The 26,187-nt window shown below is 53.7% G+C and overlaps 1 protein-coding gene across 2 annotated transcripts; it reads left to right on the top strand.

Moving 5' to 3' along the window:
• Positions 1-1,296: 1,296 nt before the first annotated feature.
• Positions 1,297-26,187, top strand: FHL1 (four and a half LIM domains 1). 2 transcript variants are annotated; one of them, XM_065690104.1, is made up of 6 exons: positions 1,297-1,439; positions 23,027-23,208; positions 23,770-23,947; positions 24,386-24,555; positions 25,041-25,227; positions 25,940-26,187. In XM_065690104.1, exons 2-6 carry the CDS (start codon positions 23,053-23,055, stop codon positions 26,095-26,097), a joined length of 849 nt encoding a protein of 282 aa, XP_065546176.1. In that variant the 5' UTR covers positions 1,297-1,439; positions 23,027-23,052; the 3' UTR covers positions 26,098-26,187. The 2 variants fall into 2 exon arrangements, with proteins under 2 accessions (XP_065546176.1, XP_065546177.1); XM_065690105.1 differs by having other exon boundaries at positions 1,299-1,439; positions 25,943-26,187.

Raw genomic sequence — 26,187 nt, 5'->3', positions numbered from 1 at the left:
TACAGACAGCCCCTAGGGAACAGCTCTTGCTGATGGTAAAGAAGTTTTATGCTTGTTGGGAAATGGGTGTTTGGATTCCTTTGCAAATCAAATGGAAGCTTGAGTCCACAACGATAAATAACGGTGGTGTTTCACATCTGTGTTTCATGCACGCTGGAACTTGCTCTTGGCAAGTGGTGATGGACTGAGCCTTGGACCTCAGGGCAACCCAGTGCTCTGGTTCCTGCTAGGGATGTTGTTAATAGGGATGATGTAGTGTTAGAAGGATCCCTGGGGCTTACCTGTTGGAAGAGCACAGGCACGCAGGAATACAAATGCTTTTGTAAAGAGGGGATGTTTGCTCTCAGACAGGGTTTGTTTGCTTCTACTGAACAAGCACAGATTCCTTGGCCCAAGTGCTTTCCAGGGACACCAGTGGTGTATCCAGCATATACCCGCCAGGACACCCAGCCTCTCATGCCACCAGACACAGTGCTCTCAAAGGCACCACTAAAGCCTATTTGTGTAGTGCAAGAGCTCCAACCAAGCTATAACCCTCTCCAAACTTAATTGCTGGGCCATGTATCCGATAGCAGAAGTATGGGAGCAAGTAGGGCAAACTTGGAATCATTATAGGAGGAAAGAACAAAAATCCTCCCCAAAATGGGATAAAGGATGGAGAAAGGAGAGGGGAAAATGAACCAGATGTGAATGTTGTCAGGTTTGCCTGGTGCAGCACAAGCAGGCAGGTTTGTTTGCAAATAGGGAAGACTTGCTACCTGATAGTGCTTTTTCTCCTGTCGACTTTGATGAAATACTCCTTTTTGGCATCACTCTTGCCATGCTCTCTTCAGCTGGGCTCCTTCCTTCCTGGCACCTTGCTGACTTGAAATGCACCCCTTCTGTTTTCCATCCTGGAAACTGCCTCTGTGAACCTGAAGGTGACACATGTTGTAACAGAGCTGCCAGGAAAAGCTTTGAGATAGGGTAGAAGGGGGGAGCTGGAGACAAATCCACCCACAAACAGAGCTTTTGTGCCACGTCTTCCTTATGTGGCATGTGGAACAGTCTGGGAGCATGACTTTGGGGATAGCAGGGCTATACCCAGCCTGGTGGGTCCCATGTGCCCCTGTACCGTTGCAGTGGGGAAGCAGGGGATCAGCTCTGCCGGCCCAGTGCTGCTGCTGGTTGGGTTTTCCCCCCATGGCCCAGTGCAGAGGCACTGGGAGGAGCAGGCTGTTCCCTTCCAGCAGCTCCCCGGGCAGGAACGGTGCCATTGGCTGCACTCACTTTTATGTGCTTTTTTTTTCCATCCCGCCTCCCTGCTATAAGTGGCCGAGCAGCCGGACCGCATCGCCTCTGCCAGGCTGGAAGCACAGCCCTGGACCAAAGCGCTCCCACCTCCCAGCGCTGAGGTCCATCCCTTCCCTCCTGGGCAGCAGCAATCCCTCCGGCAGCCCGTAAGCACATGCTTCTGTCTCTGTCCCTCTTGAGCATCCCCTTAGCTGAGCGCAGGGAGCACTTCGGCATCCCATGCTGGGGGTTTCGGGGCTTGTGCTTTGTCTTTGCTCTGCTGGGGAAGGGTTTGTGAGAGCAGGATGGGGAGAAATGGGAAGTCTGGTATATTATACATATGTATATATGGTGTATGTGTATATGTATAACGTGCTTCTGAAATGCTCTTTCTAGCAAGCAGCTCTGTTGTAGTTCACTGAGTTAACCTTGGGAGCAGTCTCTGTTTTATGGGTGTTTTGGGGTGGGATTTGTCTGCGTTCTTACTTCTGATTCTACTTGCGTCCTCTTTTCCCCATACGTGCAGGTGGTGCTTTTGAAAGTACATTTGGGTATAAATGGAGCTTTTCTCTTTACTTCCCAGCTGAGTGGGTGCTCTGGGAGTGTTTGCAGTGTAAGGGCTGTCAGCTTTCCCAGGCAGGTGATCAGATCTGCCTGTTGGAAGCTTTTAATGGCACCTGGGGAGGAAATAGCTGAAGAAGTGGTTGTTGGTGGGCTCTCAGGCGATGCGATGCTCAGAGTGGGGAACGAGTCCCTCTCAACCGTGGGAGCTGGCAGTGACAGAACTGGGAACATGGAAATGCTTTTCCCTAATAACTATCACATCTTCCTGTTTCTTTCCGTATTACGGAATATTGGGCAGTTTGTGACAAGCTGTCCCCATATGACTGCAAACGCCTTCGTCTTCATAAATCACTGCACCCTTGTATTTACCTGGATGTGTGGAATCACTTGCATACTGAAACTATTCTCTCATGTGTTTGCAAGATGGGTGTTTCTGCGACTAATCTTTAAGTGCTCAAAAGATAAGTTAATGCCTGTGACTGGCCAAGTTTGCATTGTGTAAGCAGGAGCTAGGCTGCGGCTTAGAAATGGATGTGGCTGCTTTTCAAATCACTGAAATCCAGCTTGTGATAAGGGGGGAGGAAATGATCAGAATAACCCACCTCCCAAGGAGTCCTGTACCTTGTTTTGAGAGGAAGAGCGTTTTTGTAACAACAAAAACCCTTCTGAAAGGAAACTGATGGAATTCTTCAGCCAGGATGTACAAAGCGAGGAGCTGACCAAGCCATCAAACATGGCTTGAAGATTACAACTTCTCTTCTCTAACGATAAAAGCCTCCCCATCACTTCACTGACGACATCCTCCTCTCTTCCTGTTTGCCTTTTCTTCCCCCAGGTTCAGTATTCTTGAATAGAAACCAGTTCTTGATTTCTCCTTAAAGAGCTCAGGAGATAGAAACTCATTCGGGACTAATACCTACTCGTGTATTAGCCCACTTGGGTGATGGAGCAAACACCACAAGTGCCAAAACCCCCTCAAGAGCTCAGTGAGTTAACGGCTCAGATTTTGGGCTGTGGCTCTGAGGAATAAGCTCAAGGCTGGGTTTTTACAGCTGGTTTAGGACCTGCACTGTTCTTATGGAGTTTGGGCTGGGAGAGGTTTGTAGGATTAGGTCCTTAAAGTGTTTCTACCAGCAGTTGGTTCCTGCTGTGAATGATGGCTTGCTCCATGCGTAGATCTCTGGCTGATGTAAAGAACAGCAGCAGTTCAAAAGGAGGCAGGGTTTAGGGTACTCAGGCACTTGAAAACAAACACTCCCCAGCCTGTCTGTGCTGGCCTTTAGCTTGGAAACAGCCTTTCCATCGATCTGTGAATGGAAAATCCAGGCATGGTCTGAAGCAGCTCTTGGGAGTCCTGTCAGGTGCCTATGTCCATGAATAGGGATTGATGCTGTAGGATGCACTTTATCTCTGATCTAAACCTATATCAGGTGAATACCTTACTGATCTTAAGGATCTTTTCTAACCTAGTTGGTTCTATGAATATGGACTTAAAGCCCACACACCCTTGCATTAGGATGTGATAAATGCTTTAAGTAACTGCCTTCATTGCCCTGAAGAAGCAACTTATTCCCCTGGGTGTAATACCTATGTGACAAGGCCCTTGTTCCATGTTACAGGATATCCCACAGCCCTTCCTGTGCTGGTGGAAACCTATGCTCCTTTGGTGTGGATTTTGGTGCCATGGCTGTGAATTATCTTCCCCAATTTCATCTTACAATCGCTGTCAGTAAATAATGTCCTAGTACTGGGAAGGAGCTGGGACAGGGCTTAAACCTCCAGTGCTACACTGGAGACAACTAGTGATGTAAGGCAGGAAGAACGGTGTTCCCTCAGTAGCAGCCCATGGGAATTGCATCCCTTTAAGTTTACTCTCTGTCCAGGGGATGCACTGGGGATTTAGGTGTCAGTTCCTTAAAGAACCTGGGAAAATTCCTCTGATCTTGGCAGATGAGACAATCTCTAGAAACACAGACTCACAGAATGGTTTGTGTTGGAAGGGACCTTAAAGCTCCTCCAGCTCCAACCCCTGCCACGGGCAGGGACCCCTTCCACTGGAGCAGCTTGCTCCAAGCCCCTGTGTCCAACCTGGCCTTGAGCACTGCCAGGGATGGGGCAGCCACAGCTTCTCTGGGCACCCTGTGCCAGCGCCTCAGCACCCTCACAGGGAAGAGCTTCTGCCTAAGAGCTCAGCTCAGTCTCCCCTCGGGCAGGTTCAAGCCATTCCCCCCTGTAAAGTCCGTTAAGGAAGGATCGAGTTGCTCAGTGCAGGGAATTAGTCCTGTGTCTAGAGGCAGTCATGAAGTTGGGCTAAAACGAGGTCTGTACCAAATGCTCACCCTCTCCAAGCCCTGTTGCCTGAAGTCTCCTGTCAGAGAGTTGCTGCTTGAACTATTTCCCACAGCAGCTTTGCTCTATCCGAGCTGCTATGTGGGAAGCACAAAAAAGCCTTCTTGGTGGGGCAGTGCTCACCTTCCACTGTGCATCCCTGTGCTGTATCCAGAAGTATGATCTGGTCCTTGATGCTCTGAGTGATTCAGGTGTGTGTGTGTGGTGCCAAGGGCACTACCAGGGTGTATTCACACTGTTGGAGCGCAGCGTGGTCCCAGGGGTGGATGGATGTATATTCCTGAGCTTCTCCAGCCTTTTTATCCCCTTTGATGAGATGGAAAATAGGGTTTGTGCCTTATGGTAGGACAGGGCTAAAATGATATTTGGGGCTTTGGATCTATTTGAAAGCAGGGCATGGATTGCATTAGAGCCCTGTTGGAATGGGATAAACAGGGTCCTGAGGAAGCACACCTTTAAAAAGCCTAACTTAAAGAGGCTGGAGTAGAAAGATAGGGCGCCTGGAAGTGGTAGAGCTGCGCCAGGGTGGAAGGGCTGGCATCTTTCAGTTCTGGTTTGGCGGCTGTTCTGGAACTGCCTTATTTCTGTAAATAGGAAATCCAAAACCTCCCATCTCCAGAGTGATGCTTCCAGGAGCCCCACTCCTGCCGCACGCGTCCCTTAAGGTGACTGATTCAATGGGATGTATCCCTCTTCCTCCTGCTCCACAGAGCTGGCTGTTTGGCACGCCAGTAGGCAGCCAACAGTTGTTAACTGGGAGGGATGTGTGTGACGATGCGCTTGTGGTCTGTTTGGATGAGAACAGCAGTTGTCACCCACACCCCTAATGAAGAGCAGGAAAAGCTGTTCCAGCTGGGAACAAGCACTGCAGGACGGCTTTTTTGGCTTCCTTGTTTCTAGCATCTTTCCACCCCTGGGAAGGGGAAACTGGAGCAGAGTGGAAAGAGCAGACTAAAACCTGTGTCACAGGAGACAGCCACAGAGGTTTGATCTGACCAATATGTTTCAGAGCCATTTCACTTGTTGAGCTGCAGAGCTGCAGTGCAATGAGTCTGTTCTGACTCATCTACTGTGGTACAGAGGTGTAGATGGGGAGGAAGGAGAAATAGCTAATAATAATAACCAAAGGCCTTTCTTTCTGGAAAACCTCCCACTTGTCTTGAAGACAGAGAACTTCATGCTTTATGCTGCCTTGAAATAGGGGAAGCTTCAAACCCTATGATGGCCGGTTCCAGCAGTGTCTGCCCACTAAAATAGGCTTGAAACCACTGTTAACCAGCAATCACATGTGCTAGGTTTGCTGAGGACCTCCTGTTGGAGTCTTGGCTGGTACAGAGACCTATAACCCTGAACCAGCTGCCCAGTGCATGAGGGTTCTGGTGTTCCACCAACATCTAAGCAGCAGAGGACTGCAGAGCTTCTGGCAGAGCAAGAATTGCTCTCCACTGCTTCACTTGGCCAGAGATAGCAAAGCAACCCACTTGCTCCTCCAAAGCTCTGCCTTATGAACCAGGGTGCTGCATGTGCCCTTCTTCCTTCGCTAAGGAAAACAGAAGTGGTTCCTCACTCTAAACCCATGGCTGGACCAGCCCACAGCGGTTACCAGTTGGCTTTCCTGCAGGGAATTGGCTCCCAGCTCTTCCCCAATGCCTTCATGCGGGGTTATTCAGTTTTCATGTGCTTCCAGTGGTCCCTGACCAGGAGGAAGTATGAAGCCACCCTAAATATAGCTTCCCACTGGTGACAGGATGCTGGGGTGGGAGAAAACCAGGTCCTTTCTCTTCAAGGAGTGCCCCAGGTTGTGGGAATCATTCTGACTTGGCAGGCTACTTGCAAGGCATTTGCTATTTGTTTAGCTTGGGACAGGCTGCCGCTGGCAGTTGTTACCATCAGCTGCATTTCTTATCTGCTCTTTCCTATAATAAACCCTGGAGCAGAGGTTTGGAATTAGTCACTCCTGAGGCACTGCCTGTCTCCAGCTTCTGTCTTATCGTCTCGGTTTTGTTCTCTCGAGCCTTTTCCACTTTGTTCTGTGCCTCTTGGTTTGCCCTTCTTCTCGTTACACTGACACAGCAAAGAGGTCTTGGGTATATCCCATAAGTATGTCGTTCCCAGCACTGCCCGCGTCCCAGAAGATGCGCTGCCCTGGGACAGCTGCTGGGTACTGCAGGCATTTTCCAGTGTGACTTACCTAATCCATCAGATGGGCTGGATGGGTTGTTCTGGCCGAGGGCTGCTAGGGGGACAGCACTGGAGGCAGTGCTAGGATCCTGGCAGCATCCTGCAGGCTTGGCACCGCGTCCTGCTCTTTAGCACAGCATTAACCGCAGGGCAGCTGGTTTGAGGGATGCAGACACGGGAGCACCACCAGAAGCACAGGTTTGTGTGGTCCTTATTCTGCTCTGAGCCATTCCTCCTGGTTTGCTCCTGCTTCAGAATTCCCTGGTGATCTCTGAGCGTTGCCTTGATGTGATCTCGCCACTGTCAGTACTGCAGGAGAGCAGCAACGGGCAGCGCAGGGTGCAAGAATTTCTCCCTCTCTCCGGGCTCATCTCACACACAGAGCTATATATTTCACTCAGCACATGCAAATACCATTTCCTCTCTGCCCATCGAAAGCCAGGCACGCTCTGGGACAGCCTGCCGGGTAAATGCCACTTGATGTAGAACGTATTTCAGCGCTGCCTGTGGAAACGCCCTGGGTGGCAGCATCGGAGCAGGGGTGGCAGCATCGGAGCAGCCCATACTCACCCTGCGTAGCACAAAGGTACTGTGGGGGGGATGCAAATCCGGTTGGTTCTGTCTGGATTTGTGTCTCTGGATGTCATCCACCTCGTGCCATCATCTCCCCTTCTCTCTTTTACCATTATCGCCAATGATTTTTAGAGTTGTTCTGTCTTGCAAAACTACATTCAATTACAAACCCACCCCAAAACAAAACCCCAACCGCTTTGGTCAATGTCAGAGGTGATTTGGGCAATTCTGAGCTGTACCTTGCCTCCGGTCTAGGTGGGAGAGGAAAATGAGCTCTTTGAAGGACTCTGCACATTGCAGATCAGAGCAGGCAAAGACCCTGGGGCTGGTCCTGCTTCCCTGGCTTCTCGGTGCCCTTCATGATGATGTGTGCGATGATGAATGGGAGGAAATTCCTGCCCGAGAGCATAAGCAGGCAGCAAGCCCTGTAACTGTCCTCATAGTCCTGACGTGTGAGATGAAGCTGATGAAGGCTGGTGTCAGTGGATATGGTAGTGTCAGACCTTCCCAATACCTCATTCTGGCTGGAGAGGATTGCAAACAGCATCTCCCTGGTTATCGGGATGCGCTGGAGGAGCCTACACTGGTGTTTGGGATGGCAGGGGGCTGCCATGCAGGGTCTCCTGTGCTGTGTGTGAGCAAAGGCCATGCCTTCGGCCTCCTTTTGCTGCTTTCACCTGGCTGAGGTCAGGCCTGAAGCCAGCTTTCCCTCTGACCTAGCAGAGCCCATCGCCACGGCACTGCCTGTAAACGCTGTCCCCCTTTCTCGCCCCCAGGCTGTGTTGGTGCTGGGATGCTCTCTGTGTACTTCACCAGACACTGAAGCAAACAACCAATAAATCTGTTCTAAACTAAGGAGGAATTTGTTTTGGTTACCAGGGAGATTGCCAAGGGCAAGTTCAACCTGAAATAGGGATGAGCTCATCCTCTGAGCAGTGGCGGTGCCTGAGCTGGAGCAGCTGGATGGAAAGGGAGCCAGCACCAGCAATGTCTGCTCCAATGACATCTGGATGCTGCGGGAGATGTTTTGCCTTGTAAACGAGATCATGCAGGGGATGCTGTGTGAGGCTGGTCGCTGAGCATGGGCTTTGATAATTCCTGGAAGTGGTGATGACATTCCTGATGGGATCATGGGCTGGAGAGCCCTGGGGGTGGGTTAAAGCGCTGCAGAGATTCCTGTAGCTTAGAAACTTCTCCTTGTGCTGGGGTTGTGGGGAATACTGAGGTGCTTGACTCATGGCTTTCTGGAGCAAGGGATGGAGGCTGCGTCTCTATAAAGGGCACTGGTTTCGGCAGGGGTATTTTGGAAGTCTTTTATTATGGTTTTACAAGCATGGGGTGATTTGTGGCTGTTCTTGCAAGTCCTGCCAGGCCTAGGGATGGATTTTGTCCAGCTCCTTTCCTGTGTGGTGTTTGGGAGTGGGACAAGTCATCCCTGCAGGTCTGCAGTGTCTCTTCTCCCCATAGAATTAACCGGGACCTCTAAGATCACCGATTCCAGCCATTCCCCCCTGTCCTCCCTAGCAGCCTATCCCCACCACAGTGCTCCACCTACTTGGTATCGAGGCGTGTTTGCTTTTTGGCTGTGTCTGGGTAACTAAAAACACTGCTGTGATTTCCACATCTTGGACTTGGCCAGGACCAAGCCTATCCTTGCTCAGCGCTGGCACAAAGCAGGCAAGGCTTTTGCTGCAAGGCTTGCTACCAGCCTTGCTTTAGCACAGTTGAGAATTTGGCTCGAGGGGTACAACGCTATCCAAGGGGCAGGAAAAGTCCTCAATGATTTGGAAACCTCACCCTTTCCCCATTGTCCTGCAGCATTCCCAGAGGGACACGGGTGACTGTGGGCTCTCGGCTGCACAAGCTGGGTTGAAAGCCACTGTTTTACACCTGCTTTAGCTTTTTGACAGCTTTCTCTTGGCTCTTGTGTGCAATTAGCACTGCTCTTCTGTTACATGGGGCCGAGCCTCCAGCAGTTTGCTTTGGACAGTAGCTTGGCAGCAGGCAGCAGTTGTGTTGGGAAGGGCTGTTTCTCTTTGCAGGCTGTGACTTCTTGTCCCCACTTTTATTGTCTTGAAAAAGAAAGCAGGATCATTTCTTGGGCCTGGAGCCACATTGCAGAGGATGCATTAATCAGACCCATCCGTGCCCGTACCAGCTCTGGTTGGTTTATTTCTGTCTTTAAAACCAAGCACTCTTCTAAGTGGTTTTTCTTCCTCTAAAGCCTGTGGGTACCAAATGTAACAGCCCATAGCCTGTGCCCATTGCTCACTGATGAAGATGCTGTGGTGTGCTGCTGGGAGACCCTCAGTGGGAGCATGGGACAGGAGAGGGACCATCTCCAGCCTCCCCACACCCTGGCCTGGCCCAATGGAGGTGGGGGATGAAGGTATTTGTTGTTTCAGCGAATGAGAAGCAGATTCAATTTGGCAGCTTAAGTAACCTCCGCTCCCCATCCTGCCTTGCTCCAGGCTGTCTCTCGCCAAGTCTGCTGATCCCAGCACTTCCAAGACACCAGAGCAACTCGGGGTTTGCTGGGCTACCCAAAAACTAGGGTGGGAGGAGAACTCCCCTGCCTCCCTCTTTGAAACCTGCCCATAGACTTCATCTATGGAGATGAGGACACTCAGCTGGGATGTGGGAGCCTGCAAGGATGCTGGAGAGGGGCTCTTCATTAGGGACTGTAGTGATAGGACAAGGGGTGATGGGTTCAAACTTAAACAGGGGAAGTTCAGGTTGGAGATAAGGAAGAAGTTCTTTACTGTGAGGGTGGCGAGGCACTGGAATGGGTTGCAGAGGGAGGTTGTGAATGCTCCATCCCTGGCAGTGTTCAAGCCCAGGTTGGACAGAGCCTTGGGTGGGATGGTTTAGTGTGAGGTGTCCCTGCCCATGGCAGGGGGGTTGGAACTGGATGATCTTGAGGTCCTTTCCAACCCAAACCATTCTATGAAGCCTGGGCAAAGGGGGAAGTTAAACAGCATCAGTTTGAGCAGAGCAAAACCAGCTCCATCTCGCAAGTGAGTGGTTCCTGTGGGTCTCCTCGCTCCGTCCTGGTGCGCGTCTTCTCCTTGCCTTGCCCTGGAGCATGGCCAGTCAATGCCTGTGTGATGTGGTGCCAACAGAGCAGTTGTGAGTTTGAAGCCACTCCAAGGTGAAGGGTTTTCTCCTGCCCTTGCTGTTGGTACAATGCGGTCCAGCCTGGCCGACCCTTCGTTGTGAGGAAGTTGCCCCCCTCTTTCATTTTAAAACACACTTAAACTGGAGTTAAAATCAAACCCTCCTAAAGCGGAGGTTTCTGAGAATAACTTTAGTGACTAAGCCAGCCCCCCAGGCCTCACTGCAGGGGACTTTGCAGCTTTGGTTTCCCTTGTAAAGAATGCCCAGCATACGTGCTGACAATTAGTCAGAGCACCCAAAAATACCCGTCAGCCCTGCAAGCTGATCTCCTTCGGCTCTTGGAGCTGAGACGGACACAGGGGTATGCACCGGGGGGCTTTGGGATGGGTTATTTTTAACGTGGCTGCATAACAAGGGTGATCTGGTCCTTGCAGCCACCAGCACTATCTAACAAGTGAAGGTGCACACAACCAAGAGCTAATGCTGCTTGAGATGACAGTCCCGTGGCCAGGGGAATGGGCTCCTTGTCCTGCTAAACCTATGTGCCAGGGCTGGCTCCTGTCAGCAATAAATCACTGCTGAGGACACGGCCCTGCGGCCTGTGCCAAGTGCAGGCAGTGCTTTGATGCTGTGCTGGGTGGCAGGGAGTCTTCCCAACCAGGCTGCCAGTGCTCGGAAGGACATGTCCTTCTCATTGGAGCCGTGGCCTCTCTTTGCCCGTAGCCAGGCAGGTGCTTCTGCCCATCCCTTTGCTGTGGAGCTTTTGCTTTACCCCCGTCTGACTGCCCGAGCTGGTTTCCTACCCTCGGTGTATCCCACAGGATGCGTTTCTGGAGGATGCTTTGCCTGAATCCCAGTCCATCCACAAACAGCCCCTTCTCCTCCTCCCATGAGAATAAAGCTCTACAAGGGGAGCACCTCCTTGGGCTTGCAGAGCATTGCTTGTGTGGGGTTTTGGCTTGACCCGCTGTGCTGTGTGGGCAAAGGAGGGAGGTCTGCAGCACCATCTGCACTGCAGCTTCCCAGAAACAGGGTGTTTTGCTAGGAAACATCACTCTGAAAGTGTTCCCAGCCTTTGGAGGAAGACCTTGGGTGTAAGCCCATAGCACCCACCTTGGGAGCTTTGCTGCCAGGTCCTGTTGAATGAAGGCAGGAGGATGGCAGGGCTGCAGGAAACCCATGTGGAGATGCTGGAGAGCAAGTGTGCTGTAGCTGATGCCTGGGTAGCTGCTAGTTTAGGACTTGTGGTGAGCAGATTTCCAGGGAAGGTGAATGACCCAGGTGCAAGCTAACAGCTGAACCCCTTCATGTGCTCTCCTCAGTGAGCTGTTTGGCATCACTGAGAGCATCGCTCAGCCAGCTGCTCTATGGGAAGCAATTGAAAGCAATGAGGAGTGTAGTGGAGGTTGGGAAACACATCATTGCAGTGCTGGCTCACTCACAACTTGGTGAAACCCTGACATGAGCTTTTATTGTGTGGGCATGGTGGGATTATAGTGCTGTGAGTGTTCAGACCTCGTGTGTCTTGGGAAAGGCTGCCTGGGATCAGTGCGGTGTTTGTTTGACAGGGACTTTGGTTGCTTTCCCCACCTCTGAAGCCAGGGCTGAGCCGTGGGGGAAGAGCTGTGACTGGCAAACCCTTGAAGGGGCAAGAACCAGCTCATTTCTGTTCTTCTCATGGCAAATGACCTCTGAGGAGGACTTCACCTCTGGCTGTGGTGCATTGCGGCTGCTTTGCTCTGCTGGGTGGGTCTGTGCGTGATGCATCCATAAGGGTGCAGGGAAGGAAGAGGTGAAGGCTGCTCTTGGAGGCTTTTTGACCGAGTTATGGGCTTGATGCTCTTACAAAGCATCTGAACCAGACCAGTCTTGGCAGCGCAACGTGGATCTTTCTCCCTAAAGGAGCAAAGGAAGCCTGAGTGTCCCCTTAGGGGTGGCTGGTGTCCAGGCACATTCAGACCTGTGCAGTTCACCTCAGGCTGCTGTGGGCAGGCTGCAGAGCCTCCCAATCCACTGTCTGCACAGTGAGCCAAGGCACAAGGATGCGGGAGACAGAGATGGGAGCGTGCCCCACGTTTAACCCAGCGCATTTCAGATGAATACGTTTGTCCTTCTAAGAGATTTCAGAAGAAATCTTCAGCCTTTTGGGTCTGTCCCTTTCTGAGCTTGTATTGGAGGTCCAAATGTGATGGCAGGGACCGCAGCAGGCACTCAGCATCCTTCCTGCTGGAAGATACAGTCTTGGCATCTTATCTGTAGTACAGCAAAGAGCCACAGGGAGGAGGGAGCAGGGGCAGGAGCAAAGGGATTTCCTTGCGCTGTCGATTCAAAGCCAGCCCTGTCTATATCTATATGGTGCCTGTGCAGCTCCTGTTCCCCACCCTGACACAGGCAGGAGTGGGGCCAGGACCTCGGCAAAGCCTTGGGTCCAGAAAGCAGCTCTTGATTTATGCACCGCTGGTCCCCTTTGTGTCGCTGCTGTCAGCGCAGGCAGGGCTCTGCCACCTCAACAGGTGATGGGAAGAGGAGCCAGTGTGTGCAGGGCAGAGCAGATGGCAGCAAGGGAATAAACCGGGAGCTGCCGTGGGAATGGTGCTGGGAATGCGCCAGCCTGGGGATGGAGGCAGATGGGAACAGCCCTGTTCAGATCTCTTCCCAGTTCGATGCTTTCCAGATGTCTTTATTTCCAGCTCGGGTCTCTCTTGACCGTCCTTTCCTGTCCGTTTCTATACCCTCATCCTTGTCTCTTCTTATCCTGCTTTATTTCCCCTCTTTTGTGTCTACTCCCACTATACCTGAGTTCATGAAGGGCTGCACAGCCTGTGTCTGCTTCCTTATAAACCCATTCCCAGTTCCTCTATCCCTGCCTCCAGAGCCGATCCTAAAGCTTCCCCTTCTTCCATCAGCACACAGATGTGAGCCAGCTGTGGAAACAGGGAAGAATGGAAAGCACCATGTGTGCCTTTGCCATGTGCTGCCCGTTTCCTTCCCCACCATCCCTCTGAGAGTCGGGCTGCTGTTTGTCCCCTCTGTCACTGCAGTGATGTCCTTGCTGGTTTTGCTCTGGATGTGGGTGCATCCTGTGTGAATCATAGGTTGGAAAAGACCTTTAAGATCATCAAGGGCAATGGGAAGCAGGGGATCTCTGCCTTGGGTTCATGTGAGCACCTGCAGGATGCTTCAGGGGTGCGGAGGCTCGTCCCTGTGTGCAGAACAGGAGAAGAGAGCCAGGGCTGAGTCTTGTGAAGCAGTTTTGTGATACTTCAAATAGGAACCATCCAGTTTTGAACCGAACCCTGTTTGAAAGGCCCGGGTGTCCGCTCTCCTCTTACCCCAGCTGCTTCTTGGTTGGCTTCCTGCAAACTCTGTCTTTATGTTATAAGAAGGAGAAAAGTTCATTTTGTTTAGCTTCTGCCTCAGAAGAGCCAAGGGAGATGTAACCGGGGTCTGTGTTCAGTTGCTCTCTATGGGCTAACATCATGTGCAACCCAAGATAGAGGTCAAGTTAAAACTAAATGCAGAAAAAGCATTGTCTGTGCTGTTGCTTGAAAAGAAAGAAGCGGCGAGCATCTGTATGTGGAGGTCTAACTGCATCCGTGATGCAAATCACAGCCCTGTGCTATGGCAGCAGCAGCCTCCAGCCAGAATAAGAGCACGGCAAGGTGGGGAGCAGCAAGGCAGGGCTTTGTGTAATGGGCAGCCCATAAAGCATTCCCCATTCAAGGGAATGGCCATTGTGTGTTTCTGTGCAGGGTTACTGGGCTTTGCTGAGCAAGGGTGCATGGGAGCAGGAGGCACAGCGTTACCCCAAGAGCTGGGCAGGTGCTCCCATCCTGCTCCTGTTTACTGCTGCTTTCTTTGATGACGGTGACTAATAGTGCATCAATGCCTGGGTTGTATCGGCTCTATTTAGGACTTTCTGCCCCTTGAGTGACAGCAGGATGTGTGAGCAAGCTGAGACTCCCAGGCCTTTTCTGGCAGGATTGTTGGGGCAAGAAAATACTCTGGAAAGCACAATGTGAATCATTTGTCTATCCGAGCGGATGACACTATGGCCCAGCCATGCTGCTCTGCAGTCAGACCCCTGTGGTGGGCCCAGTGTGTCCAGACCTGCTCCCTGGAGTCCTCAGAACCTACAGGGCAGGTTCAAAGGCGTGAAACCCCAAGCCTGTGTTTCTGCTGTGCACTCAGCGTGCCTGCAGCACCCATTCTTATGGGAGCTGTGGGTGCGTGGTGCCTGCGTAGCAGAGGAGGGCTCAGGCAGGGCTGGCACCTTTTGTTTCATGGACTCAGGATGGTTTGGGTTGAAGGGACCTTAGAGCTCATCCAGTTCCAACCCCTGCCATGGGCAGGGACACCACCCACTAGAGCAGGGTGCTCACAGGGCAGTGATGTCCCTCCTTGGCACTTGTGCTCTATGTTGCTGTCACTTGGCTTGAGTGGACAAAGAGGGGCTTGGGAAGGAGATGGGAATTGCCCAAGCTCATGCAGCCAAAACCAGCCAAGAACCCAAAAGCAGCCTTATCCTCTCAGTCATTCCTCAGCCCATTCCTGCGGTACTGGCCCAGGAGGCCACAGATTCAAACAAAACGGCCTTTTTATTAGAGACTGCACTGGGAAATCACCAGTGAGCTGCGCCGTGCAGTGCTCCCCATGTCGATCCAAGGTGAAGCTTCATGGGCATCAGCAGGGCTGAGTCTTCCTCCTGCTTCTGGCCATGCTTCCTCTGTTCCGTGCTGCAAACCCATGTGCATTTGTGCACGTGAAAGGGCTTTGGTGTCCAAGTGTCCATCCCTGCTCTCCACGTGCCACTGCTGGCCTGGGACTGGTGGGATGCGGCAGCTGCCGCCGTGGCACAGCAGCGCTATTCCGCCTTTTGGGATGGGGAGCAAAGGTGAGCGTTTCTAATGGAAATACGAGGGTGTTCTGGGGGAAGCAGGAAGTGACTGAGGGTGGGAAGGGTGCCAGAGCTTTGTGTAGGGAACTGGAAAGGAATGAGAACGGTTGATGGCGCAAACACCGCGTGCGTTGCCAAAAATGAACTCATGTCTGAATGCTACACTGAGATTAGCACAGGAAAACACCAGTTGTGAGGGTTCCTGTTACCAACTGAATTATGCAGACAATTCGCTGGAGCTTATAGATGGGCTGGGGCAGAGCAAGGCTGGGTTTTTCCTAGCCAAAGCGTTTCGGTGTGCTGGTAACTTAGCACGTTTCCCAGCCTCAATCTGCTCTCCAAGTGGATCCATGCTGTCAAGCGTGGCTTTTGCCAAGCCATGGTGGAGATGCTGATGTCGTGTGGGTGATACCTGGGGGCCCTATGGTGGGTGTGGAGGCGCAGAGCATCACCGAGCCCAGTGCTGGGGCAGGACCAGCGATGGGAAGGGGCGATGCTCCCGGTTCCTGGCTGTCGCAGGGATGGAGATGCCGGACCCCACCGCAACGGGCTGGCTGGGAGGAATGATAAACATTGGCTCTTCCAGCGGCTGTGAGGGAGGTGAGCGACCTTCCCACGGCCGTGCAGTGAGTCAGTGTCGAGGCGGGATTAGCAGCTGGGTGTCCCTGGCCCCCGGCCCTGAGCGTGCCTCGCCTCCAATTGCATAACCCGGAGCTGCTGCATCCCCGAGGGAGAGCCCTCAACCAGGGCTCCTGGCCTGAACCCGGTGGAGGTAGATGGGTTGGTTGGAGCTGGGGTCTTCCAGGGAGGTTTGTGGGCACTTGGGAGACACCAGCCAGTGTCCTCTGTAAGCCACGTGCTGGGGAATGAGCCCTTCCATAGCGTTACATGTTGGAGAGCATCCTTAACCATGAAACCCAGCTTTCCAATTGTTCCCTTTGTACCACTGATGCCTTGTGCTTCCTTAGGGGAAAAGCTGCAGGAGGAGCAGCGGTGGTGGTTTCAGTGGCAGTAAAACTTCAGCGTGACCCTTGTGTTGGGAGCACATTGAACCCCTCCATGACCGTATCTTCTGGTACCCTTATGGGCTGCCAGCTGCATCCCCAGGGGTACAACCCACACTGTGCTTCCTGGATTGCAGCCCTTCCAGCTCCCATGGGGCTGTGATCCACCTCTTTCCTTCAGCAGTACAGAACTAGCACTGGGTCTGTAATTCAGCTCAGGACTGTTTTGAGACACAATCTAGCTCTAAAGCCAAGGCCAAATAGTACTAGCGTGGGGTCAGGTTCCTCGGGCGCACTCTGCCTTTGGGACTAATTTGGGTGCTGAGTAGCTGGGCAGGTATTTACATGTGGCCTACGGAGACCTAGAGGTCTCTGGGTCCTATTCTTCTCCCTTGGATCACCTAAAATGGTAAGAATTTTCAAGGGGGATTAAGGTTGTGATCTCTGTGGAGGGGAGTGGACATCTGCTAGGAGTCCCGTCCGTATTAATAGCCTCCCTTTACATGTATGTTATCAAAGGGGCAGCTCCTCATCAGCCCAAGAGACTGGGAACTCTGTTACCTAAGGGGCTGCTGGTGACTTGGGCTCCTCATCATGGCTTTCCACAGGCACGCAGGTAAAGGGGATGTGGGGGAACCACCTGGACCCCTGCTACATGGGCAGGAAGGTTTTGTTAACAGAGAAAGAACTTGAATCCAGGCTCCAGCCTCGGCAATTTCAGCTTTACCAAATGATGGCAAATGGGCTTCTAACCAGTGTGGGGACTGGTGCTGGGAGCACGGTGGTGGTGGCGGCCCCATCTATTCTGTAAAGTGCATTAGGTATTAAGTGCTTTTGTCTTCACTGCTGTGGTTAGGCTGGGGCTCAGCTGGTCTTTGAGGGAGGCTATAGGTGAAAACGGGGGTGATGCCGCTCCTTGCGGCAAGCTTGCTACAGCGGTGACTGCAGTGAGGAGGGGAAACCCATAGCAAAGGGGGCCAGGCAGGAGTCCAGGGTGTGAACCCAGGTGCTTTGTCCTGCCCTGCTGGGAAGGTTGTCCTTGCTCCCCCTTTGTCTTGTTGATGAAGCAGCCTGACCCTCCCCACTTATAGGAAAGCGTTCGCTTTTCCTTCCCATCAACCCTGATTGGAATCTCCATGGCATCCCCATGGCACAGGGTGTGTTGTGTCTACCAGCCCTGCCTGATCTCCTCTAGCCCTCCAATTGCAGACAGCGGAAGGCTCCTGGGGGGTTTATAGCAGCTCATCTGATTCTTAGAAGCTAACCCTGTGTGTGTGTGTGTGTGTCCAGCATGCATTTACAGCCCTGCAGTGCAAGGTACCTTGTGCAGGGCCATCACATCTCTTGCTGAGATGTAGCCCAAGGGGTGGATGCTCCAGGGGAGAGGGTGTTGAGCCTGGGACGCAGCTCCTGTGGGCATCCAACCGAGCTGGGGCACAGCAGGAGCCAGGGGACAGTGGCGCCCCTGGGATGTGGTTGGGAACATGGAGACTCTTTAGAGCTAGGGAGGAAAGTCACAAGGTGCTGCTTAACTTCGCACTCAGCCTCCCGGGGCAAGGCAAGAGCACGATGGTGTGGAAGTGCCTGGGTTTGTGTGACACAGATAGGCATCATGCAAGACACGTTTCTGAGTAGAATGTCCCAGCTGTATCTCTGATTTCCTTCTCATCTTCCTTAGCGGAGCATTCTCTGGGCAAGGATCTGTGGGTTCGGTGTTGTGCTGTAATACAGAATAAGTGTCCCCATAGAACCCCAGCCTGGTTTGGGTTGAAGGGACCTCAAAGCTCCTCCAGCTCCAGCCCCTGCCATGGGCAGGGACCCCTTCCACTGGAGCAGCTTGCTCCAAGCCCCTGTGTCCAACCTGGCCTTGAGCACTGCCAGGGATGGGGCAGCCACAGCTTCTCTGGGCACCCTGTGCCAGCGCCTCAGCACCCTCACAGGGAAGAGCTTCTGCCTAAGAGCTCATCTCAGTCTCCCCTCGGGCAGGTTCAAGCCATTCCCCTTGGCCTGTCCCTACAGGCCCTTGTCCCAAGCCCCTCTCCAGGTTTCCTGCAGCCCCTTTAGGCACTGGAGCTGCTCTCAGGTCTCCCCTTCAGGAGCCTTCTCTTCTCCAGGCTGCCCCAGCCCAGCTGTCCCAGCCTGGCTCTAGTGCAGAGCTGCTTCAGCCCTCGCAGCATCCCCATGGCCTCGCTCCAGCAGCTCCATGTCCCTCCTGTGTTGGGGCCCTCTGTCTCCAGGGCAGATGCTGCAGTTGAAGAGCTGCTGTCGCCACGCAGAGCACGGCGCTGTGCCGGGGTCGAGTCCTCCTCAGCAGGAGGAAGCGCTCGGACACGGTGGCAATGGGACAATCGGGAACGGCTTTGGCACCCATCTGGGGAACTTGGAGCTCTTCCTGCTCTATATAAAGAAACTCCCATGTTATCAACAGCCTCGTTATAGAGCGAGACCCGCACGTGCCCCAGCCTGGCGATGGGAGAGCAGCACTGACAGCCCTCCCCGCACATCATTGCTTCCTTTTCTTTGGCATTGCAGACACTCGTTGTGCCAATGACCTTGAGGCGCCGGCTGGGGTGGCACCTCCTGCCTTGGATTAAGGAGACCCTTCTTTACCCTTCTTTTAAGGGAATTCCCTGGTATGCTAGGAACAGTAACTGGGGTGACAGAGCAGGGGGTGCCAGGTCCTGAGCTAAAGTAGGTGTCTGGATCAGCACGGGATGCGTGTGCTCCGTCTGCTGAGGCAAGGAAAACTGATGGAGAGTCAAAGAGCAATCCCTCTTTTCCTTCCACATGGCCGGACGATGCAGTTGCGTGGAGGGCAGAGGGAGCAGCTTCAGCTTCTGCAGTGGCAGAATCATCGGTCAAGGTTAAGTTCCAGTTTTGTGGCTGTTTTTAGATCCCTGCTCCAAGTTCTTGGTGCTTTATCCCATTTAGCCGAATTCCCCAGGGACATTAACACATATCCCGTGCTGCGTGCTCTGCTTATCGGCTCTGCTTCAGCTCCCTTTGAGTGCTTTGGTTTTGGTTCTTGTGCAAACAGCTGGGATGCTGCCTTGTGGGATGCAGCTGAGCTGGGAGGAACCAGAGCGGAGGTGATGGGAGAGGCAGGGCTGTGTTAATGCAATAGCTTCAGTGGGGAGGCACTGCTCAGGTCTGTACCCTTTATCATAGCATCGTGGAATGGGTCGGGTTGGAAAGAACCCTGAGATCATCCAGTTCCAACCCCCTGCCATGGGCAGGGACACCTTGCACTACATCCCAAAGCCTGCCATGCTGCAGGGTGTGTGGGCAGCCCCGGCCTGTGACTGCTCCACAGCACGGTGTCGGGATAACTTGGGGTGCATGGAAGCCAATGGAACCCCGGTGCTTGGAAGATGGAAGGAATGGGCTGTGAGGAGCTGCATGTGGGCAGCAGCAGATGCTCCCTGGGGACAAGTGACAAATGGGCCCCTCTGTGGTCAGGTAAACGCTAGGGTTTGGGTTCCAATGGGTCTTTGTGCCAAATACCCTGACACTCGAGAAGGCCACCGGTCTGGCCGGCCACCCTCCAGCTGTAGCCAGAGCCATCGGGGAGCTGCATTTTGAGAGCACCCTGCCAGGGCTGGTGGCACAGGGACACCTTGCTTAGGGGGGATTCTCTTGTGGGAGCATTGCTGGGTTTCTCTTGAGCTGTTGTCTTATTGAGGGCCCTTTAGGCTACTTAAGGATGGGCACTTACTGCACTTCCCCCTCTCCCCAGCTCCTCTGTGCATGGATCATGGAATGGTTTGGGTTGGAAGGGACCTCAAAGCTCCTCCAGCTCCAACCCCTGCCACGGGCAGGGACCCCTTCCACTGGAGCAGCTTGCTCCAAGCCCCTGTGTCCAACCTGGCCTTGAGCACTGCCAGGGGGTTGTGGAGCAGTTCCAGTCTGTCCGTACTTTCCCTCTGTATCCTAAATCCCATCCTGTGGCTCCGCAGCGAAGCCAAAATGGGTTTGGGTCAGTGAATGTCCCCAGGGTGCGTGATCCTGGGGTTAAACAGGAGCCTCTCGGCCAGGCTCTCAGCTCAGAGCCGCTGTGCTCTGGGGGTGATGCTGCAGCCAAACAGCCCCCAGGCTGCCCCAGCTGAGTGCAGCGGGCTTGTTTCAAGCGCCCCGCTGTGAACAGCAGCACGAAGGTGCAGTGCCTGGGGCTTCCGTGGCTGGTTTGGTCAGCGCTCCCCTGAGCTCCAAGCTCTGCTGCTGTAGCGTGGCTGTGCCACTGGGATGAAGGGGCCAGGCCATCGGCTTCTGTGGGCCCCGTACCCCAGTCTCTGGGTGGGCTGTTCCATTGGGGTGGTTGTAGGAGACGGTGTGGGCATGGAATGGGTGAGCAGAGATTGCGCACTCAGCGCATTGAATGGGCACTGATCGGAGCATCTCCGTTGCAGACAAGGGCATAGGGGTGCCTTTTCCTGGGTCTAGCTCAGGAACGCTGCTTCTGAGGGCTGAAAGCTCTTGGGAAAACTGGAAGCAAACAAATCCCATGGCCTGTGTGTGATGAAAGGGGCACTTTGGTGCGGGAGATGGCAGGAGGCAGCAGCTCCGCCAGTCCCAGCGCTAACGTGTCTATGGAGCTGCTGTGATAAACGCGCCTCACGTTAGCGCAGGAGGCATTCCATGGGGGCACAGGGTTATGTTACCCCCCGAGCCATATGTTCTCGGTTATGCGTTCTGGTTGAGAGCAACCTTAAACCCGAGAGCAGGAGTGTTTCGATGCCACGCGCCCTGGGCTCTGTGCAACTGCACTGCTGCTAAATAAAGCCCCCCCTGCTCGCTGGGGCCCTGCATAGTTTCCATGGTTCCCAGCTGTTTGTTTGTGGCTTGAACCGGTACAAACACAGCCCTCGCCTGGAGGCTGGCAGCAGGACGTGGCCATCTCCCGACCTCGCTCCCCATGGAGGGCAATTCCGGAGCCTCCAGCCTGCTCCTGGGAGGTTCAGGATGCGATCCCGGTCCTCGCCTCTGCCGCAGCCACCCTGTGCGATGGGATGCTCCAAGTCTGTCCTGCCTTCTGCAAGAGGACCGCTCCAGCTTGTTCTGGCCGGATGCTATTGGAAGGGTGACAAGGAAGGGAGATGACTCCTGGATTTTATGTGCAAAGTAACAGTGCGAGGCGCATCTCCTGCCCCAGCATCTTCCACTGCCCATGGGCAGCTTCCTGAGCCCTGCCATGGGGCAGAATGGTGCCGAAATAACAGCCAAGCATCCGCTTGTAGGCAGGCACCACCCTGGGCTTTGCCTGTGGCTGTGTTGGGGCTGCTCGTGGTGCTGCCAGCTCCAAGGGAAGAAGACTTGGGTTGGCAAAGGAGGTGAAGGCAGCAGCACCCTCAGTTCTTGCTGGTGGGGACCTGTGGGGCTCGATGTGCCCTGCTCCTCGGAGCAGCAGCAATGGTCCTCATTCCAGCGTGGGGATTCCTCCTGCTGCCAGCCTGGGCCATGCAGTTGGTGGTGGATCCAGGGCTGCTGCTGTGGGCAGTAGGAGAAAGCAGTGTGAACAGGTCCTCGTGCTGTAACAGCACAGCATCCTCTGTGGCTAACGGGGAGCCCACCAGGGTCCATGGACCTTCTAGTGCTATGGGCACAGCCAGGATCCCCATGCCCTGCTCCCGTTACTAAAGGTGATGTGCTGGGGCTTGGAGCAGCCTGGCTGCCGTAAGCAGCAAAGCAGCCCCTAAACTCCAGGGCTTGGTGGGGATGGCCTGAGTGAGGCTTTTTCCCAGTGGAAAAGGACCTGGGGGTGCTGATTGATGGAGTTGAACATGAGCAGCTTGTGCCCAGGGAGCCCCCAGCATCCTGGCCTGGCTCAGCACCAGTGCGGCAGCAGGGCCAGGGCAGGGATTGTGCCCCTGTGCTGGGCACTGGTGAGGCTGCACCTCGAGCCCTGTGCTCGGCTCTGGGCCCCTCACTGCAAGAGAGACATTGAGGGGCTGGAGCGGGGCCAGAGAAGGGAATGGAGCTGGTGCAGGGCCTGGAGCCCAAGTGTGATGGGGAAGGGCTGAGGGACCTGGGGGGTTCAGATGGAGAAGAGAAGGCTCAGGGGGGACCTGATGGCTCAGTGCCATGGGTTAGTGGTGGCCTTGGCAGTGCTGGGCAATGGTTGATCTCGCAGGTCTCTTCCAACCTGGTTGATTCGATGGAGGGGGAGGCCTGCTCTTGTCTGTTGGTTTTGACTCTATGTGAAAGCCCTGTGGAAGGAGCCAGCTGGAAGCTGCGCAAACCTCCCGCACCAGAGGCCTTGGAGGGCTGCGGCTGGGAACATGGGCTCCGTTCTGCTGTGCTCATGGCCGGGGGATTTCTGCACACAAACTACGCAGCCGGGGCTGCAGGGGGTCCCGCTGCGATGAACCGAGCGGCTCTTGCTACGGAGCGGTTGGGTATCATCATCCCTGCTTGATGCAGCATAGGGTAATAAGCCCATCTGGTATCCTTCCTCTGCAGAAGGTGATGGCGAAGGGCTCATGTGGGACTTCGCTCTCCTTGGCCACAGAGCCCACTCTGCCCCTGTAGGCAGGTATTTTGTATCTTGGATGGCTACTTAGGGAACTGATGGGGTTTGTGTTACCGATGCCTTGTTGTATGGGGTTTGTGTGGCAAGGCTTTGGCAATGGGGGGGCTACAGCGGTGGCTCCTGTGTGATGCTCCCAGAGCTTCCTTGTCCGGTGGAGCCAGTGCCAGGCTCTGAGCTGGCCCCACCACTGGTGATGGTGATAGTGCCTGTGATAACGCATTTAGGGTGGGGGGAAACACCTGCACAAGAGCAACTGCAGCAGAGGAGTGAGGATATGAGGAGTACAGCCTGCGGCCCCCAGTGCTGGTGCAGGAGGAGGGGACAAGGTGCTTCCCCTGTGTTGTGTGTTGCAAGCCATTGAGCTGGTACAACAATTGCCCCATAGCTGCTCCTCTCTCTACCACCAACCCCTCAAGGAGCCTGACGCCATCACCCGCTCCCTGCTGAGCCACCTTCCTGGTGCTCTCTATGCGCACAGAGCCGGGAAGCCAGAGCAGTTATCGCGGTTTCGGTGCCGTGGGCTCACGCTGGTTCCTCCTGCAGGGCCTGGCAGTTACACCGTGGGCACCATGTCCGAGCGCTTCGACTGCTTCTACTGCCGCGACTCGCTGCAAGGGAAGAAGTACGTGCAGAAGGAGGGCCGGCACTGCTGCGTCAAGTGCTTCGACAAGATCTGCGCCAACACCTGCATCGAGTGCAAGAAACCCATCGGGGCTGACTCCAAGGTGAGCAGGAGATGGGGATGCTGATGAACCCCTTCTTTGTCCTCCTGGTTCTGGGCTGGTTGTATCCTGGGGTGAGTCCCCCACCCGATGGGCCATGAACTGGAGCTCTGTAAGAGGGGTGCTCGCAGCCAAGCTCATTTCAGTTCAGCCACAGGAGCAGAGCCCTGGAGGCAACCGAGGCTGTACAGGATGCGTAGAAAACCCATCTCTGGGCAAAGCCCTTGTGAAGCAAGGGGCTGATTGCTGTCTGTTTGCTGATCATTTATTGCTTCATGCTTATGGCAATAACAATGTACACCTGGGCTAGTGGGGATGTGACAACCAGAGGAGCCCACACTTACAGAACCTGCAGTCTCAAAGCTGTTGCTTTGAAGCATCTTTTGCTACCCTGAAAGCTCACAGTGAATGTGGCCGTCATGAGTTGGGTTCAATGTCCTCCCCTTGGCTGCTTGCAGCTCCAAGCACTGAATGCCGATGAGCCCAGGTGCTGAGGCTGACGGCTTTAGGGCTGCCCGGTGAGTGAGAAGTGCTTATTGCTCCCTGCATGTCTGCTCCTTCCAGGAGCTGCACTTCAAGAACCGGTACTGGCACGACACTTGTTTCTGCTGCGTCAAGTGCCACAAGTCTCTGGTGGATGAGCCCTTCATGCTAAGGGAGAACAACAAGGTTTGGTGCGGCGACTGCACCACCAATGAGGATGCACCCAAGTGTAAGGGCTGCTTCAAGCCTATTATTGCAGGTACTGGTGCTGGGATGGGGTGTAACTGCTCTAGGGCAGAACCGTGGTGGGCTGTCAAGCTGTGGTGGCTGCAGTTGGGGGTATGGGCATCAAGGGGGACGGCTGGAGCACCAGAACATGGGGCAAGTTCTCAGCATTGCTCTCATTTGCCCGTTTTATTCGAGCGCTGAAAGGCTGTGTTGCAGTAAACCCTCATGTGGAGAGCTCACCTTAGTCTTAAACCATGTGTACCGAAAGCTTTGCTCTGTAAATCAGGGCCTCTTCTCATAAATATGATAAATATGATAAAGTGAACCTAGAAGGTACAGAAATTCATCCCTTGTCCACATTACAGTTGAATGCATATGGCTGGGTCTTGCCTATGGGTACATCAGTGCAGGGGGGGAGTTTGCCACAAGCCTGAAGTCCCACGTAACGAGTTACTTCTGCCTGATGTAGGAGACCAAAATGTTGAGTACAAGAAGATGGTTTGGCATAAGGACTGTTTCACCTGCAGCCAGTGCAAGAAAGTGATTGGATCCGGGAGCTTCTTCCCCAAGGGTGATGACTTCTACTGCGTCTCCTGCCACGAGAACAAGTTTGCCAAGACCTGTGCCAAATGCAAGAACGTAAGTCCTGCGCCTCTGCAAAGGCAATGCCGGAACTCGCGGTCCCGTGTTTTTGGAAGCTAGGAGAGTAGAACAGGAGGCAGATGTACCAATGCTGATGTTCCTTCCTTGAGGTACTGCTGCAGGCAGCTGGTGGTGTAATCCTGTGCGAGCTAATGGTGCTTGTGCAGTGCAGCATCTGAGCAGGGATGGGGCAGCCACAGCTTCTCTGGGCACCCTGTGCCAGCGCCTCAGCACCCTCACAGGGAAGAGCTTCTGCCTAAGAGCTCAGCTCAGTCTCCCCTGGGGCAGGTTAAAGCCATTCCCCTTGGCCTGTCCAAAGCCCCTCTCCAGCTTTCCTGTAGTCCCTTTAGGTATTGGAAGACTGCAGGATTCCAGGCCAAAGGAACTCCATTGTGCTGCACTGTTTAACTTTGAAACCCCTCCAGCACCATCCCTCTTCCTCGCTGCCACCTCTAAACCCATGCCTGCTCTTTGCTCCCTAGCCCATCACTTCTGGAGGCCTCACTTACCAGGAACAGCCTTGGCATTCCGAGTGTTTCATTTGCTCCAACTGCAAGAAGCAACTGGGTGGGAAGCGCTTCACGGCTGTAGAGGACGAGTTCTACTGTGTTGAATGCTACAAGGAATGTGTTGCCAAGAAGTGTGCTGGCTGCAAGAACCCTATCACAGGTATGTTGGAGTAAATGCAGCTTGAGGGCAGTGGCGTCTGAACAGGGATCCCCTCAGAGCTGCTCACACCAGAAGCAGGTCCAGTATCCCAAGCCCAATCCCAGCAATTCACATGTGATTTAATGCTAAGCCATGTGTTCTTGCTGGATGGAACCTGAGTTGGTAACTGAGCTCTTCACCCTTTGCATGCCCCAACTTTTTATCTCCATCAGAACCTCCCCATCTAGAACTATTCCATCTATGTCAGCCTACAAATGCAGTGTTTTATTGCCCCAAAGTGACATTTGCTTCACTTCCCATGTATTTTACTGGATTACAAAGCTCAGCCCTATAACAGTGGTGCTGCCTTTCCTGCTTGTCCCACAAGACTTACATTCCAGTCTGAGCCCATACCAACCAAGCAGGATGTTCAGCCCAACTGCTCCTTGCTCTATATCCTTCATTCAGCTTGACCATTCCTTGTAGACAGGACCCAAGGGGGAAAAGCTTATTGTGGAAATGAACCCCACAAGTCTTAAGCTACTAAGAGCAGTGATAGTGAACAGCCAACAGTGTAGTTCCAGTGCAATTTTGGCTACTTTTAGGCACACAAATACAGGTTGTGAGACTGCAGGAGCATGGGATGCAGTTAGAATGGGAGTTGCTGCTTGGTGGGTGATCCCAGCAACGGGAACAACTACTATCGCCGTCCTATAATTGTTTTCTCTCCTAGCAGGATTTGGAAGAGGAACCAGTGTGGTTAACTATGAAGATGAGTCCTGGCACGATTACTGTTTCAAATGCACAAAGTGTGCCCGTGGCCTGGCCAACAAGCGCTTTGTTCGCCATAACGGAAAGATTTACTGTGCTGAGTGTCCCAAACGACTGTAAGGAGCAGACTAGAGCAGAGTTTAGAGCCCTGCTTTCCCAACCAGGCCTGCAAAAGGAGGTTTTTGCATGTTAAGCATTTAAACTTTTTCC

Source organism: Lathamus discolor, chromosome 9, assembly GCF_037157495.1.
Source record: "Lathamus discolor isolate bLatDis1 chromosome 9, bLatDis1.hap1, whole genome shotgun sequence".
NCBI lineage: Eukaryota > Metazoa > Chordata > Aves > Psittaciformes > Psittacidae > Lathamus > Lathamus discolor.
The sequence above is the reverse complement of the archived record's forward strand: the minus strand, read 5'-3'. Positions and strand labels throughout refer to the sequence as shown.

What these genes read in the sequence shown, in the direction of transcription:
- FHL1 (XM_065690104.1), top strand. Translation starts at nt 23,053, where the DNA reads ATGTCCGAGCGCTTCGACTGCTTCTACTGCCGCGACTCGCTGCAAGGG. An exon ending in CCATCGGGGCTGACTCCAAG is followed by an intron (nt 23,209 to 23,769) that starts GTGAGCAGGAGA and finishes TGCTCCTTCCAG; the next exon opens with GAGCTGCACTTCAAGAACCG. An exon ending in CTTCAAGCCTATTATTGCAG is followed by an intron (nt 23,948 to 24,385) that starts GTACTGGTGCTG and finishes TGCCTGATGTAG; the next exon opens with GAGACCAAAATGTTGAGTAC.